The following is a 15,311-nucleotide window of genomic DNA, read 5'->3' on the forward strand; positions in this document are numbered from 1 at the left end:
TTTCTTCCTTTTTTTAAAAAAATGGTTTCTTAAACGAATTTGTTTGAGCAAGTACTTAAAAATGCTTCTCCTAAACCAAGGTGCTTGGCACAAGTTGAAACTATTTCAAACTATTTAAAGCTAGGAGTATCACATTGGTTGAATGTACTGTGTCATGCAGACATAGTTTTTGTTTACTTACTGTTTTACTTATTCACTGAAAATCTGCATGTCTTGAAATCTCTTTATAATATAGATTATTTTAGATATTTTAGTAAACTGTTTGCCATTACAGTACTTTTCCTCTTTTCAAAAAAGTTATTACAGTTATTCCAAATCTTAAGTGATGCAATACTAAACCAAATAATGACAATTTTGACATGATTTGAAATTTATTATCAAGCACGTTCATATTCATGTAAATATTTTTCATACATAATATATTTTCTGTCTTGTCATGTGTTTAAAGAACAGCTTAGTTAATCAGTCTTGTTAAATGTTTGGAGAGACATTGAAATAAAACATGGTCTTCTGCATTACATTTGTTAACCTCCCTTTCCATCTAAACAGTATAAAAATGAGGTGGATGGTTTTGATCTGGTTCCTTTCTAGTGTTTAAAAGAAATACCAAGTAACTTGGTGAATGGGAAGAATTATTTTACTGAGTTAAAAATATCTGATAGTTGGGGGAATGAAAATGCCCTCATTCTTCATGTTAAAGAGCTGTTGTTCTGTGTACAGAAGGCAAATACCCTTCTGTGGGAGAGAGCACAGAATGTGTTCTTCGTAACTTCTGATCTCTGAACTGGTAACTTTTGTTACACCACAGCCTTAAAATCCAGAAACCTTGCTCATATCATATAAATTTTGATAAATACTAATTATACATATTCACTTGTTACCTTTGTCATGTTATGTTTGCGGTACTGCCCACGGAGAATAGCTTTCCTCTGTGAGTGGTGCCTCTTTAAAGAATATAAATTTATACATTGAAAACTTTTTTAAAAAAGTTCTTCAGCAATCAACAGTTTCTAAAAACATGCTTGAATTTTGAAATGGATGTTAAAAACTACACTAAAATCACCTGTATGCCTAAGGAACCAGTGTAATGGAAATACTTTATGATTTTATATAGAAATCGAAATATAACAACAAAAGGTATGTTGTGCTTGAGTGGCGTCTGTGTACAGCAATGACCTGTGTTCTCATATATTACCGAGCAAGAAAGGTTGTATTGAGAAGATTGGTTTGTGGTAGGAAACAATCTGTTCCACAAAATGTATGATGAAAAAAAGTGTGATGGAGTAGACATGCTTTTTCTTTAACCTTTCTGCATTATTAAGAGGTTTTGCTATAACTGATTTTTACTGATACACATAGCAGCCCAGCGTAGCACCTCTAGTTGTAAACCAAAATCTACGTTAGTTATGTAGAAAATGTGGATGACTTCTCCTGTATTCTTATTCAGCAAGCTACTTCCTGTTTACTTCTCGCTTGCTTTTGTTCCCTCTAGTTTCATTTACAGAGACACTGGTTTTGCTCTACTTGTTTTTCTGTGAGTTCAGGCTGGCTGATTGTCACGTCACCATAAATTGCAAATGAAGGCGAAACTTCAACCTCTTGCGCAGCTGTCCTTGGCTATTGTTGCATATGGTTATATTGGCTTTCCAAAACTGACCCTACTGAATGTGTGGGCCAAATCAAAAGAAGCATTTGGCTTTCTTCAGGTTAGATGTAGAATCTCTTTTTTGAGAGGGAGTGCAGATAAAATTAAATACTTTATACTTTTTCATTTAAAGTTTGTGTGCAAGAATGACATCCAAGATCTAGAGTTCAGGCTCTGGAGCTCTGCCAGGGTGCTGTGGAAGAGCGATCCCTAATGTCTGTGTGCTACTGGGGAGCTATGTAGCACTAAGCAGCTGGAAACTGTGATTATGTAGGTGTGCAGGAGCTCCTGCTTCTCTTGTACTGCAGGCAGTTGGTGGCTGTGTCTGCTTGAGGCCTGGTGTGTATCGGCATTTTTCTGTATTTGTACTGAACAAATGGTGTCGTGGCATCTTCTGTATTTCTTTTTGAAACTTGGTTGGAAATGCAGGTCATGTGAGCCTGGGGCCTGGGGGAACCCACCCAAGTCAGAAGATGCTTCAGGCTCTGGTTATGGCGTCAGCTGGAAGGAAGGAGTGCTGGGTGCACCTGCTAACTCTTGGAATGGTTAAGGTGGGCTGTATTGGTTAAAGGGACAAAAACTTGTGTGTCTTGTGCTGTTATATTTAGGTCATTCCTATCTGAACTTCAGTAACTTTAGCTGGTTTAAAGCATTCCTTAGTGAAGGGCATCCAGCCTCTACCTGATCTGATATCAAGGGATAGAAAACCAGCTGTATTTGAGCTGGTCCTTCTTACTATTTTTCAAAGGCAGGCTTTAATTCATCATTAGGCAAATACTAAATAGATACATTCTAATATGAAAAAAGAAAACAAAAATCTGACAGCTCCTGAAACCTAGCATTTTCACTATTTAAAGGTAGCTTTTCACTCATCATTCTCAGTCCTTCCAAGGATTTCAAGGATCCTTTCAAGTACCTTGACATCTTTCAGTCTGTCAGTATAAGTGAATTCCCCCAACCCCAATCTCTGAATCAGTTCAATGGTTCTTTTCTACCTGTTTCAGTTTATCAACAGCATTTTTTAAAATGCCGAATTCTTCAGAAATGGGGCTGAAAAACAGGTTTGGCCAAACTAATTTAAGGCAGGAGCCTATCTCAGTGGCACCGTTGTTACCCTGTGACTCAAACATTCACTTGCAAGTATTTTTGTTTATAGCTGTCATGATTGCTCGGGGTTGAACTGCTGATCGATGTTACTGTCTACCTGCCCAGGGCCTCTAGCGATTAGCAGTAGCTGGGGAGTGTCAGAGAGGAATTCCCCTGTTCTGTACCTTGTGTGGGAGCAGGCAATGCCTTCCTGGATGGGAGGCTGCCTGGGGTGGCTTTTTGGAAGAGCTGACTTGTGCCCTGTGCTTGGTGGGGCACTGCAGCAGTGGTGGAGCTGGAAAAGGGGCTTTAAATCCTGTCCTGCAGCAGGACTTGACAGCAGTGTGGCAGCTCACCACGTTGATGCTGTAGAAGTGGCCACTGGGCATCTGGGCTAACACCCTGCACGAGAATGAGGAAATGTACCCGGGAGCTGTTTTGGATTCCCATGTGTTACTGAGTGGGTTACTCATCTCAGGCTTCTGATGCTGGAGCTGGTTGGGGTTTTTGTGGGGGTTTTGTTTTGAGGTTGTGGTTTTTTTTTTCTAAGCCACAAAGGTTCAAGGTGTTATCTTATTAACAGTGGTTTTCTGGAGGATGAAGTAATTGTTTTCAAGAAGTGTTCAGTTAGTATATAAATGAGCTCAGAACTCGTTTTGTACAAAAGACTCTTGGAACAGCTAATGAAACTTACTTTATGTGGATATCCACCAGAAAACAGGCATCAGAACTCTTAGGGAGTGGACAGGACTGCTTCATAAACAGTATGCCACTCGCAAATTTAGCCAACTCTGCATAAAGACTATTACCCAGATATTGAATAGGTATGAAATAACATGCTGTAAGCTTTCCTTTGCAAGTTGTGTATTAAAAGATTAAGATTATCTTCTGCTGTTTGCAAAATGTCTGCCTCAAGGGTGGCTAAATGTCAGTGGTGTCTGTTCTGTGTGGCCACCATGGATCTGACAGTCTCAAGGTACTTCCTAGAAGATGAAGTCCTGCGGAAAATGAGGGCTTTGTACTGGCTGGGGTTCTTTTAGAGGAGCAGTAAGGTACTGAGGAAGGCTGAATCCCAACTGAAGGAGAACCAGGACTTCAGGGTATATGGGCCTTCTGTAGATGGTGGGACCTATGCCAGCCATTTTCAGTCTCTGGCCTGGAAGGTGTTCCAAATATGCTGAGCTGGCACATTGTGTTCTGACTGGTCTCTTTGGTTTGCAGTGTGGCAGAATTACAGGAACGAAGTGTTGCACTAAAGCGGGTAATACATCTCTAAAGACATAAGGCACAGTTGGGTCAGATTTGAAATATATTTATCTGTCTTAAGGTAATTTTGAAGTCATTTTTAAGCACACCTCATTTCATAGGCTTATGTATTTTCCCAGGTTTCTTGCCTTTCTATTTCAGGTCAGTATTGCTTTAAAATTCTTTCCTTCAGTGGGGAGAAGGTAAATGGTTTTTTTTATGTGGAGATACTGTTGAGATTTCTGCGGTCGTGAGTCAGCAGGATTTGTGTCTCTTAAGTCACTGAAGCTATGCCTGGATTAAGACGCTTGGGAGTACTTTCCCGCTCCAGGGTCTAGCTGTACCTGTTTCTTAATGCTGTACCGAGTTGAAGCAGGAGCATACATCAGATTCCTCTCATATCCTTGTTCCCACAGGGTGGGGAAAGCACAGCCTGGGCAGGAAATCGTCCAGCAGATGGCTGACTTAAAGGTTGATAAAGAGGAGCAAGACTTTGGGATACACTGCCGTGTGCAATAGGTGTAGTAAATCAGGTCGCATTCTTACTGGTTTCTGGAAGTTTCCCCTATGCTTCCTGAATGGGTGGAGGTACATTCTATAACTGCAAGTTTCCATTCAGTTATAAAAATACCTTTAAATACATCAGAGTGAATGCAGCCTGTTTGTCAAAGTGCACTTCTGCTTGGATGGAACAACAGCTCTTGACTTTTCTCTAAATTTTCTAAGTAGTCACCAGATGTTGATAAAACTGTGGGTTGAGGTACATCTGAAGTAGAAAGTTTTGACCACTTAAGAAATTAGGAAATACGGTATTACACATACATTAGAGCCAGGGGAGTCATTCACCTACTTGTTAATTGATATTGCTAATACCTTTTGAAGCCATTTGCCAGTGATTGTGAAGAGATTGAAACTGTAGGAGTGTAAAAGGACAATTGGATAGAGGTCTGTCATCTTCATATATTTGCCAAGGATGAAAATTGTTGTTGAACTCTGACCTTATTGTCTTTATTCTACTATATGTGTAACAGAGTTGCAGTGTTGGGTATTTATTATTATTATTTAACAGAATGTCCTTAAAAAAGGTTCTGCATAACGGGGTGGTAACGAGTGATCTGCCATGTCAAAAGCTGAGCAATGACGGACCTTCATCCTCATTCACAGCAGATTGTATTCCACATCCCGGGCACTCAGTTTCCTGCACTGTGATCTTACCTTACATTTTGTGTCTATATGCCTGTACTTTTCTCCTTTGATCATCACTGGCTGTTTTTAATCATTTCTGTAGAAGCTGGAATAGGGAACTTCATTCCAGACTTCCTGAAGACCATAGGACAACACTGGTTAATTGTGTGGGTTTTGGCTTTGTTCCTAGCAACTCTGAATTTGCTTCTAGTGTGATATACTTCTGTGGGAAACACAGGCTTAATTTCAAGCATTGAATTGAAAAGTAGCCATTAAAGGGAAAATGATATTCAGTGAGAAGTGTAGGCCAACTGTTATGCAGTATAAGTAATTTCTTAATAAGCATGAGTAAATTATTAGCTGATCCAAGATTTTCAATGTAGTTTCAAGGGGAACAATTGGAAAAAGTGGAGGAGGTGGGAAAGAGGAAGGAAGAGATTGACATAATAGGTGTAGGCTTTATGGGGACTGGAGACTGGGGACAGGGGAAATGGAGGGACTTAAGGTCCTCTGTCCCCCTTCCATGGTTAGCACCAGTCAGTGAGATGTAGTATTCCCATTTCATGTTACTTGGAGTGACTTTTCCACAGCCTTAAGGAAACAGAAGATATTAAGAGTTTAAAAAATGATAAAAGATTACCCTGCTCAGTTACAGGTTAAATTAGCTGTTACTTAATTTGATGACTAAATCCCACTGTGTGCTATCAAGGTAGAGTGGGGTGGGTGTCAGCCACTGTCTGAGTCCCTCCTGGGCTGTTGGCCCCCTGGGTCAGAGATACTAGTTAATATAGAGAACTTCAGCTTTCCAAATGCTTGTGGTGTCACTGTGCCAAACCACTTCCTATATTTGCTATGTTTCTTTTTGTTATGTTAGGTGTAACTTGAAATGGTCCAGTGACATTGTTTCTTTCCCTCTTTTAATTTTGGAGTACACAGTTGAAAAATCTGTTGTACAGCTAGAACAAGTGGGATTAAATGCTAGTGTAAGTAGGTTTTCCTTCTAGGTGTTCTCTTTGGTTTTGAGAAAATCATTGCACATGAAAGCTATGCATAAGAACAGGGAATAAGTTAAATCTAAAATTACTTAAACCAAATTTCACATAAAGGAAAGATGAGTTACAGTTCCATGCTTTGGGTAGTGAAACTTGGGTTGTAACATTTTACCACTGTTCTACGTAGGCTGCTTTATGGCAGTAAACAGATGGGGTTTTTTCTCCCCTTCCATCCTGGGGACAGTGTCAGCCTGCAGAGTGATGTGTGTAGCTTTCTGGAGGAAAGAAAATAAATTCCTGGCTCAGATGTCTCACTTAAAACTTTCAGGGGTGCTAACACAGCTGGTGGATCTTTTCCCACTTCCAGTCCTTGGTCAAGGGAAGTTTATGTAATACTGACAAGGACTTTCACTTTCAATGAAGTTAAATATTTTACACTTACTCATTTTAAGCTTGGATATGAAATTAGGGAAGCCTGTGATTCCCAAACTAGATGTTACTGCAAATATGTAATTCTCTGAGTTTAGGTGGTGTAACATCTGGATGCAATTTCAGGTTTTGAGTTATGATAGATCTCACTTGACTGAGGAGATCTTGAAACTCAGTGGATGTGCACAGAACAGTCCTTCATCCCAGCTGCATTGCTAGATGGTCATCGGTGGATGATCACAGGGAAGGGTATGCCGCATGTCCCTCTCCAAGCATCAAAATTGCTTTAAGATGGTTTGCATTTCTTTGCAGAGCTCTCTCTGATGGGTGGATTATCTCTGTGTTTGTCTATATCCAGGTACTTGGTACAGACCTTATGTTTTATTTTGTCAGCATTACAATTGGTAGAATCATTATAATTCTCATTAAAAACAACTGGGGTTGACTTAGCAATTAGTTGCCTGTAAAAGAGAAAGAGGATATCCTCAGAGGGGCCAGTGAGAACCTCTCCTTGTTTGTCTTTTGATCTTACATGGTTACCTTCTTGCTTTTAAATGCAGCTTTGTGTCTCCTGTGCAGAGCACACAGCATGATATTTCAGTGTGTGCATTGCAATTAGAAGTACTGTCAGGTTATTTCCAGAACCCCAGCAGGGTGTATGTATTCTTTCTGCTGACTATTTATTTAGTTATGCTTGCACATCTGCAAAAAAACCAACTTATTTACAAATATAGCAGTTCATTTCACTAGCATCTTGCATAGCTTTCCCTTTTATCTGTTTTTTCATGGGACTAAAACCCAATTCCTAGCAAACCAAATTAGAGTTGCAAATAACTTTACTATGGGGGAGGAAAAGATACATTTAAAGTAGTATCTGGCAGCAAGAGGTTCTTCAATTTAGCAGAGATATGTAAATGGAAATCTGCAGAATTCAAACTAGAAATAAAATGTGTTAGCCTTTGGAGCTGAGCAGTAAGTTCTCAACCTCTCCAAGTTTTCTTTAAATCAAGATCCTAGCTACAAGTTTTGGGGCTGGAAAAAGATGTTGGCTAGATTCTGTGATCTTTTAGACTATCTGAATGTGATCTTTTTTTAGTTGGTTGGTTTGGTTTTGTCCTTAGTCTGTTAAAAAAATAATTATAACTTACGGGGGGGGGCGGGGGGCGGTGCGGAAATCACTGGGAAGCTTCTCCAGCCTATCGTGTACCTTTACTGAGATGAAGAAAAAAAGTCATGGTGTATTGAAATAAATAATTCTTTAAGTCCTTGAAGCCAACTGCAGCCAGACTTTCCTCTTCAGGTTATTAGCTTGGAGCAGTGTTGCTAAGTTTGATACTGGGGGGATTGCTGTCAGTACACAAATAGTTTTGAATTTATGAATTTTAAGGCAGAATAGTACTTTGCCATTTATTGACTGTTTTTAGATGCCAAGTGAAATGTAAAGTCAGATGTCATGTAGAATCTAATTACTGTACTCTTTAGTAATTGTTAAAAATTTTTTTTAACCTTTCAGTGCTTTAATTTTGTGGTTGATAACTATAGCTGAAGTGCACAGGATCTGAGCCTGTCTTTAGTGTAAGTTGAAAGCGTGCTGTGACAGAAATTGCTGTTTTCTAGTACAGTTTTTCGTGTGGTCTCTTTGCAACATGGTCAAAAGATGAGATTTATTTTAAGTTCAGGAGATGCTTATCTAGGGCTTTTAATGTTGGCATTTAAAGGGGGCATACATTGACAAGATACCTGAAAGGTAATTTTTTTAAGTGAAAGAATCTAACATGCACACAGAAATACGCCAAACCAAACTTGCGTAGAGACAAAATGGTTCTGTGCTGCAGCTTACTTCATTATGTGCTTAAGATGAAAAGCTCTTTTTTCAAGTGCTTAGCGTGATTATATTGAGATGAGGAAATTTATTTAGTGGGAGAAACAGTGTTTAAGAACTGAAACACTACAAAAGGTGAAGCATGCTAAGAAGTCTTTCACTACCGTATATGTTTCAACTTAAGCAGTTGATTTACTTGAGCATCAGAGATGCTGGTGAGCTCCTTGTTTAGCAGTATATTGTATTCTGCCCTGCTTGTTTCTCAGTAACCCATCTCAACCCTTTTTCTATTAATTTAAGCAGTTTGTGAACACCAGGCAGACTTCCAAAGTGTATGATCTGCCATGTGATGGGACTCTAAATAAATGACCCTCATTCCATGTCCAGGGCTAACAGCGGGCATGAATTGGTCCAGCCCAGTGCAGACCTGGGGTGGCTTTACAGAAATAAGGAATTCTGCAGCCTTTCTCACCTCTGCTCCCAGGAATGTAAAATTGTAAGCTTTTGCAGGAGTCTAATACCATGTAGTATCTATTAATGAGATATTAAAAGAGAGAGAGAAGATTTTGAGTAACATAGTAGTCATCTTGACTCCCTTCTAGTGCTGTGAGAGAAGGTGAGTGAATCAAAACAACATAAGCTGAGTAAAGTGCATGTTGAATGTTATGGTAGAGGGGCCAGGAGGGGAGACAAATTGATGAGCAAGCAAGGGGGGGAAAGGGAGCTTGGAGGATTATTTTCCTTACAGCTTGTGTAGATTTTTTAAAATGTATGATATAAAACAGCAATAGCAAACCCCCAACTTTAAATACGGAGTTCTGTCCATGTTCTTGTCAGGCAGATGATGTGGTGTTGAGGTGAGAACATCACAGATTAGTGTTCTTCCCCCCCTGCCTTTTTGGGGATGAAGTAGTACATGAAAGTACATGTCCTGCTTTTTTTATTTCCTAGATGATTTGAGAGCTTAGAGCTTTCTCAGCCATAAAGGGACGCTTATGTTTTGCTTTTTAATAGGGTGGGCAAAGCAGAACATGCATATTAATATGCAGTCCTACTTACGCAGCTGACAGCTTTCAGTTGAATCATAGCTCTGCTTGTAGGCATCTAAAAATAAATGAATTTGCTAAAAGCCCACTGAAGTTAATGGAAGATGGCTAGAGAGTTTAGTGGGAATTGGATTTAGGATCATACCTGTATCTCTTCTTCACGAAGATACATTAGTATAGATTAGAGGGCAATGTTACTTATTGTTAATTTAGTCTGAAAATCATATTTTTCTGTCATAAGTGGGATGATGGTGTTTTATAATCACCAGTTGTTATGGCAGCACTGACGATCATCTTGGAATGCATCCATGACTTTATTTTTACATGTACTAATGAAAACACATACAAACGTCTGCTGCCTGACCTGCAACAAAAGCAGGCATTTCAAGGGTACGTCTGTGTGGGCATGTGAGTTTGCTATCTTCCAGGGAGTTATTTTATAAGGACCTAATTAGCAGAGATACAATTTCTCTGGTTTTATATCTACTCTGCCCCATTCAGGTTGAGACCTTTAGGGAACAGAGATTGCCCCTGAGCTTGTGTCCAGCTGCAATTCCGTTAATTTTAAAGTCCTAAGTCCCCTACTGTGAGGAGGAGTCATTTGAGACATTTACTTGATTTTCAAACCCCAGCTCTTCATAAAATATTAATTTAGATCAAGTCTAGGAGAGAAGTTGATACAGATTCCGGTACAGATGATGTGCTTTTGGAGCTGTTTATTAAATGGCTCACTTGGATCACTGAATATGTTTGAGTACCATTGTGTGTAGTATGTAACCTTTGCAAAGAAAGCGGTTAGTTGAAGTCTGTTCACATTGTATGGTTACTGGTGTTTGTCCATCAGGAGGTGGGAAGCTGGAGCCTGACACGTATGTTTTAATGTGGTGGTTCTAATTTACTTGCCTGTATTGACTTGCAAATGTAATAGCAAAGGATTTTTTTCAAAACCCCCTTCCTTTAATTTTCAGCCTGTTAGGTGGTATCCTGTGGAGCTTCCCCTGATATCTGAAGATGGCGAGATGAGAGCTGTGCCCTTGCGGGATGTACATCCTGTGTGGTACTAGGATAGCAGCTATGATGAGCACTTATTCTTAAATGTCACCTCTCTTGTGAACAGGATTAGTTTGTACTACTCTGCTGGCATTACTGAATGAAAGAATAGTAGACTAGGACAACGTAAATAAACTAAGAAGGATGATGCAGATACGCAAATGCTAAATTTAGCTTTAAGATGATTATTCTGTGCCTCCTGGCTTTCCTGCTTCTCTGGGAGCAACACCTGTGACATATATGTGACTTCCAGCTCTTGGAGAGGTTTGCTGTAGAGAATTGAAGAGGTTTTTTACTTTGTTTTTGTGCATTTAAGTAACGTAATGCCTTACGAAAGTGCAGGTCTAGCAGATAGTGGTTTTAGAGGCTGGCCCTTTCTTGTGGAGGTGTTTTGTGGTGGTCAAGCTCAGCCTTGGGTCTCCTCCTAAACTCTACTGGTAGAGAGGATCACTTGGACTGGCTGTGACTGTAGTGGCTGTGTTTGATGACACCTGAAAGCATAACATTTCTTGATAAATACACCACAGTTATGTGGGATAATTTTTTCCTACATTACTAGGCACGTGCTGCAACTTTTAAGACCATAAGTGCTGGATGACAATATAAAAATCAGCAAATACGCATTTTCCCTGTTATTGTACAAGAGTATTAGCTGGGTTGCTAGAAGTCCGAAGGTTTGGCAGTGCGTGCTTTTTGTGGATGATCTGATGGCTGAATATTTTTTCATAAATGGTTTTAGGGACTAATAAGGCGTGTAAAGGACAAAGAGGGATCGCTGCTGTTTTAGCAGATCTGTACGAGTCTGAAACAAGTTTTATCTGCAGGTGCATTTGTCTGTGCGTGTGCATCCCGCACAGGCGAAGCTGTCCGGTAACGGGTTTCATTCTCCGGGGCTGAGATGTGTGTAGGGGCGGTGGATCCCGCCGCGGGAGCAGGCACCGTCCCTGCCGGCGGGGCTGCCCCGGTGCGGCGGGGCCCGGCCGGCCCTGCCGTGCGCCGATAGGTGGCGCTGTCGGCGCGGCGACGGGCGGCCCCTGGGCGGCGCGGGCCGCGCTCCCGCCGGCGGCGGCTGGCAGCGCGCTGGGCTCCCCCGCCGCTCCCCAGCTCCTTCGGCTGCGGCTGCTGTTACTACTATTATTATTAATAATAATAATTATTATTGTTTTCATTCGCCGTCAGCGATTGCTGGTGGAAATCCACGGTGAGCCGCGCGTCGGCACCCCGTGTGCCGGGGTTTCGCGGGGGGGGAGGAGGGGGCAGAGCCGCCCCCCCACCCACCCGTGCGGGGTCGTCCCGCGTGGGCGCTGCGGGGCGGCCAGGGCGCTGCCAGCCCCGGGCGGCGGGGGGGGGGGGGGGGGGCAAGCGCGCCTAATGAGATGCGATGAAGCGGGGGGCGGAGCCCGAGCGGCGGCGCAGCCAATGGACGGCGGCGGCGCCGCATAAATTATGGGGGGGCCGGGATGGCCAGGTTTTGTGCGGCGCGGCGGAGCGCTGACCTCGGAGCTGGCCGAGCGCAGCCCCGCGCCCCGCAGGGTCCCGCCGCCGCCCCGCCGCCCGGCGGAGCTGCCCCGCCGCCCGCGTACACGCACACGTCCGGCAAGAGGGAGACCTGATTTCTGCGGGGAGCCTTTCTGGCCGCGATTGCATGAATGCCCAATGTTGTAGACCAGTGGCAATGGATCTAGGAGTTTATCAACTAAGACACTTCTCAATTTCCTTCTTATCGTCCTTGCTGGGCACCGACAACTCGTCCCTGAGGCTCGACAGTAGGTAAATAAGTGTTGTGTCCGAGGGGCTCTGCCGGCGCGGCGGCGGCGGGGCAGGTGAACGCCGGGCTGACTCCTTTGTCCGGGGGAGCCGCAGCGGCGGCACCGGGCGCCCGCCTCGCCTCGTCTCCCCGCCCCGGAGGGGCTGCCCTCCCCGGCGCGGAGCGCGGCTGCCGCAGCCTGCAGTTAAGCTCGGTCTTTGTGGTCTGCTGGGGGGCAAAATGTCGGGATATTTGATCCGGCTGCGGGCGGGGGGCTCGGGGCGGCTTCACAGGTTGCTTTACTGCAGTGGAGCATCCCGGTGAGGCGGCGGCGGCAGGGCAGCGTGAGGATGACTTTCTCAGCCAACTGGCTACCAATGCCCGCGTCTCTTCTCTCTTAAATAATTCAGCCGCCGCTAATGTATTTTTTTTCTTTCTTTCTTTCTCTCTTTTGCAGTTCCTCTGGTGCAAGCGTGGTAGCTATCGACAACAAAATCGAGCAAGCCATGGTACGTACCGATTGGGGCATAAAACCGTGGTGATGTTTGAAGCGGTAAACAATATGGGGATGCGGCTGGTTAACCCGTGCGCGGACGCGTTTTGGTAGCGGGGCCGGGGAGAGGGAGGGGGAGGCACGGCTCCGGTTCTGGGGGCTTTTTTTCTGGTGGTTGTTGTTTTATCGATCAAAGGCTTCCTGCGGGGAGGAATGCGCACTTCTCTCTATCGATGCCGGAGAGGGAATGACGGCATCGTTTTTGGCTCCTGCCTCCCCAACCGATTGATCCCAGCTCCGTGCGGCGGGGGAGGGGCGCTGCTGGGGCAGACAGCGGCATTTGTGTGTGTGTAGGGTGTTACACACACACGCCTACCCCCCAAAGCGGGGGTGTTTTGGGGTGCTTTTCGCTTTTTTTTTTTTTTTTTTAAAACTCCTAGCGCATCCCGCTTCTGCCAAACAAGCGCATCCCCCGCGGGCTGCAGCCGGGCATCCTCCGCCGCTGCGCCCTTCTCCCGGCGGCCGGCACGGGCGTCGCGCTGCCCGGAGCCGGCGGGTCCCCCTCCGGGCCGCCGCGGCCGCCGGCCCGGCCCCCGCCCTGCCCCCGGCGCGGTCCCGCTGCGCTGCGCCTGGGGCCCGGCCGCCCTTTGTTACTGGAGCGGTGCCTGGAGCCGTTCTCACGGGAGCCTCTGCCGACTGTTGCTAGGCAAACTCCGAGCCTTTAACTCCCGGCTATAAATAACTCGGACGCTCATTGGCCGGGGCGCGCTCTGACGTCATCCACGGCCGCGCACGGTCGGCGGGAGGGAGGGAAATGCGGCAACCTGCGCTGAGAACTGGCTGCAGCCGGTGCGCGGGGGGCGGGGCCGGGCGCGGGGCGGGGCCTGGCCGCGCGCCGGGGGCGGGGCCCACCGCCCTCCCCGGGCCCGCACGTGTGCGGCGGCTTGTGACCGGCCCCCGGTTCCGGTGGGGCTCGCTGGGGCCGGGCCGGCGCCCTCCGCCGTGGGCCGGGGCCGTGTCCCTCGCGGGGGGACCTGCCGCACCGCGCCCCGGCAGAGCTGGGCGGCGCCGGCCCCCGCCACCGTGGGTCGCCTGCGGGGCTGCTCTCCTGACGCTCCTGCTCTCTGCTGCCTTTCAGGATCTGGTAAAGAGTCACTTGATGTACGCGGTAAGGGAGGAAGTGGAGGTCCTCAAAGAGCAAATCAAAGAGCTGATAGAGAAGAACTCCCAGCTGGAGCAAGAAAACACTCTGCTAAAAACACTGGCCAGCCCGGAGCAGCTTGCCCAGTTCCAAGCACAGCTGCAGACTGGTTCCCCGCCTTCCTCTTCCCAGTCACAAGGGACAACACAGCAGCCTGCTCAGCCGGCATCACAGGGGTCAGGGCCTTCAGCATAGTTCGGGATGTCGTTGCCATCATGATTGCTGGCCTCTGGACTGCCCAGAGCAAGAAGGACTAGCGGGAATCCGCCACAGCCACCCTTCATCCATTTCAGTGCACATTGCAACTCAGACTGAGGACTCCATGCCCCGTACACATCAGGAGAGGCTTCTCTCCCTCCCCGTATTATGCACTCATCTGTCTCTCTCTCTTCCCTCCCTCCCCCCTTTGGCTTGAAGGAGTCTTTGTTCTTAGGTTGACTGAATAAAATAAACTTCTTCCAGAGAATTAGCACAAGTACACTGGGGACTTGAGCAGCTTCTGCAAATGGCTGAGAAGCGAAGCTGCATGCCTGAATTCTTTTTTTTTTGGTTTGTTTGTTTTTAAACCTTCTGCTCATCCAGTGACATAACTGATACAAGTGCTTTTCGAGCTTGGAAATATGAAGAAACAGACTGGAGTAAAAAGTGATGGTTCAATCCCCCATAGTGCACTGGGGTTCCAAAGTGAGGACTGGTGCATAGGATCGAAGAGGGAGAGGGAGAAAGGTAAATTCAGTGTTTTAACATTTAATTGTCACCTGAAACCTTAAGTGCAAATACTTGCACCGTTTTTTGAAGCAGTGGACAGGTGCATAAAGCTGTATTATATATAGAAAGCAGGTAGGTGACGTACAGTTGGGTCATAGGATAATTACAATGAAGGTTATTCGCCTACTGTATATTTGTGTATTTAGTGTAATTACTTTGTAAAATAGAAAACTGTAACTATTTAGGTTGTACAGATTGAAGTTTAGTTGTTTCATTGGCTGATCTGAAGAAGTTTGGAAAGTTGTTTTTTTTATGCTACATAAATAAGAATGCACCTACGCAACTGTTCAGAATTTGGCAGATTTATGCTGTTTGTGTAACTTCTGAAGTTCCCTGGCTGCTGATTATCTTGAAGTAAATCTTTGTTCATTGTAGTTTGGTTCAAGACAGGAAAAACCACTCCAAAAATTATCAAACCCTGCTAGCAAAGAATTAAAAAAAAAAAAAAAAAATTGGATTTCCCAGTATGGATTTTTTGCATATGATCTGTATAGTAGTATGCATATGTTTTTGTGCATGTTCTCTAAACAGTTGTAACACGTCAATGTATTTAACTGTTGCACTTGTCAACTTTCAATAAAGCATACAATGTTGATAAATCA

At 44.6% G+C, this 15,311-nt stretch overlaps 1 protein-coding gene across 8 annotated transcripts in view; it reads left to right on the forward strand.

Annotated features, from left to right (window-relative positions):
• The window catches only part of TSC22D1 (TSC22 domain family member 1), a 95,838-nt gene extending 80,527 nt beyond the window's left edge, over window positions 1-15,311 (forward strand). For 3 of the 8 annotated variants that reach the window (XM_005433234.4, XM_055701513.1, XM_027815671.2), the window contains 2 exons: window positions 12,705-12,756; window positions 13,879-15,311. In XM_005433234.4, coding sequence (XP_005433291.1) covers window positions 12,705-12,756; window positions 13,879-14,136 — 310 coding nt within the window. In that variant the 3' untranslated portion in view covers window positions 14,137-15,311. The other 5 variants (XM_005433235.3, XM_014286058.3, XM_055701512.1 and 2 more) reach the window with 5 other exon arrangements.

This window comes from Falco cherrug, chromosome 2 (assembly GCF_023634085.1).
Source record: "Falco cherrug isolate bFalChe1 chromosome 2, bFalChe1.pri, whole genome shotgun sequence".
NCBI classification, from domain to species: Eukaryota; Metazoa; Chordata; class Aves; order Falconiformes; family Falconidae; genus Falco; species Falco cherrug.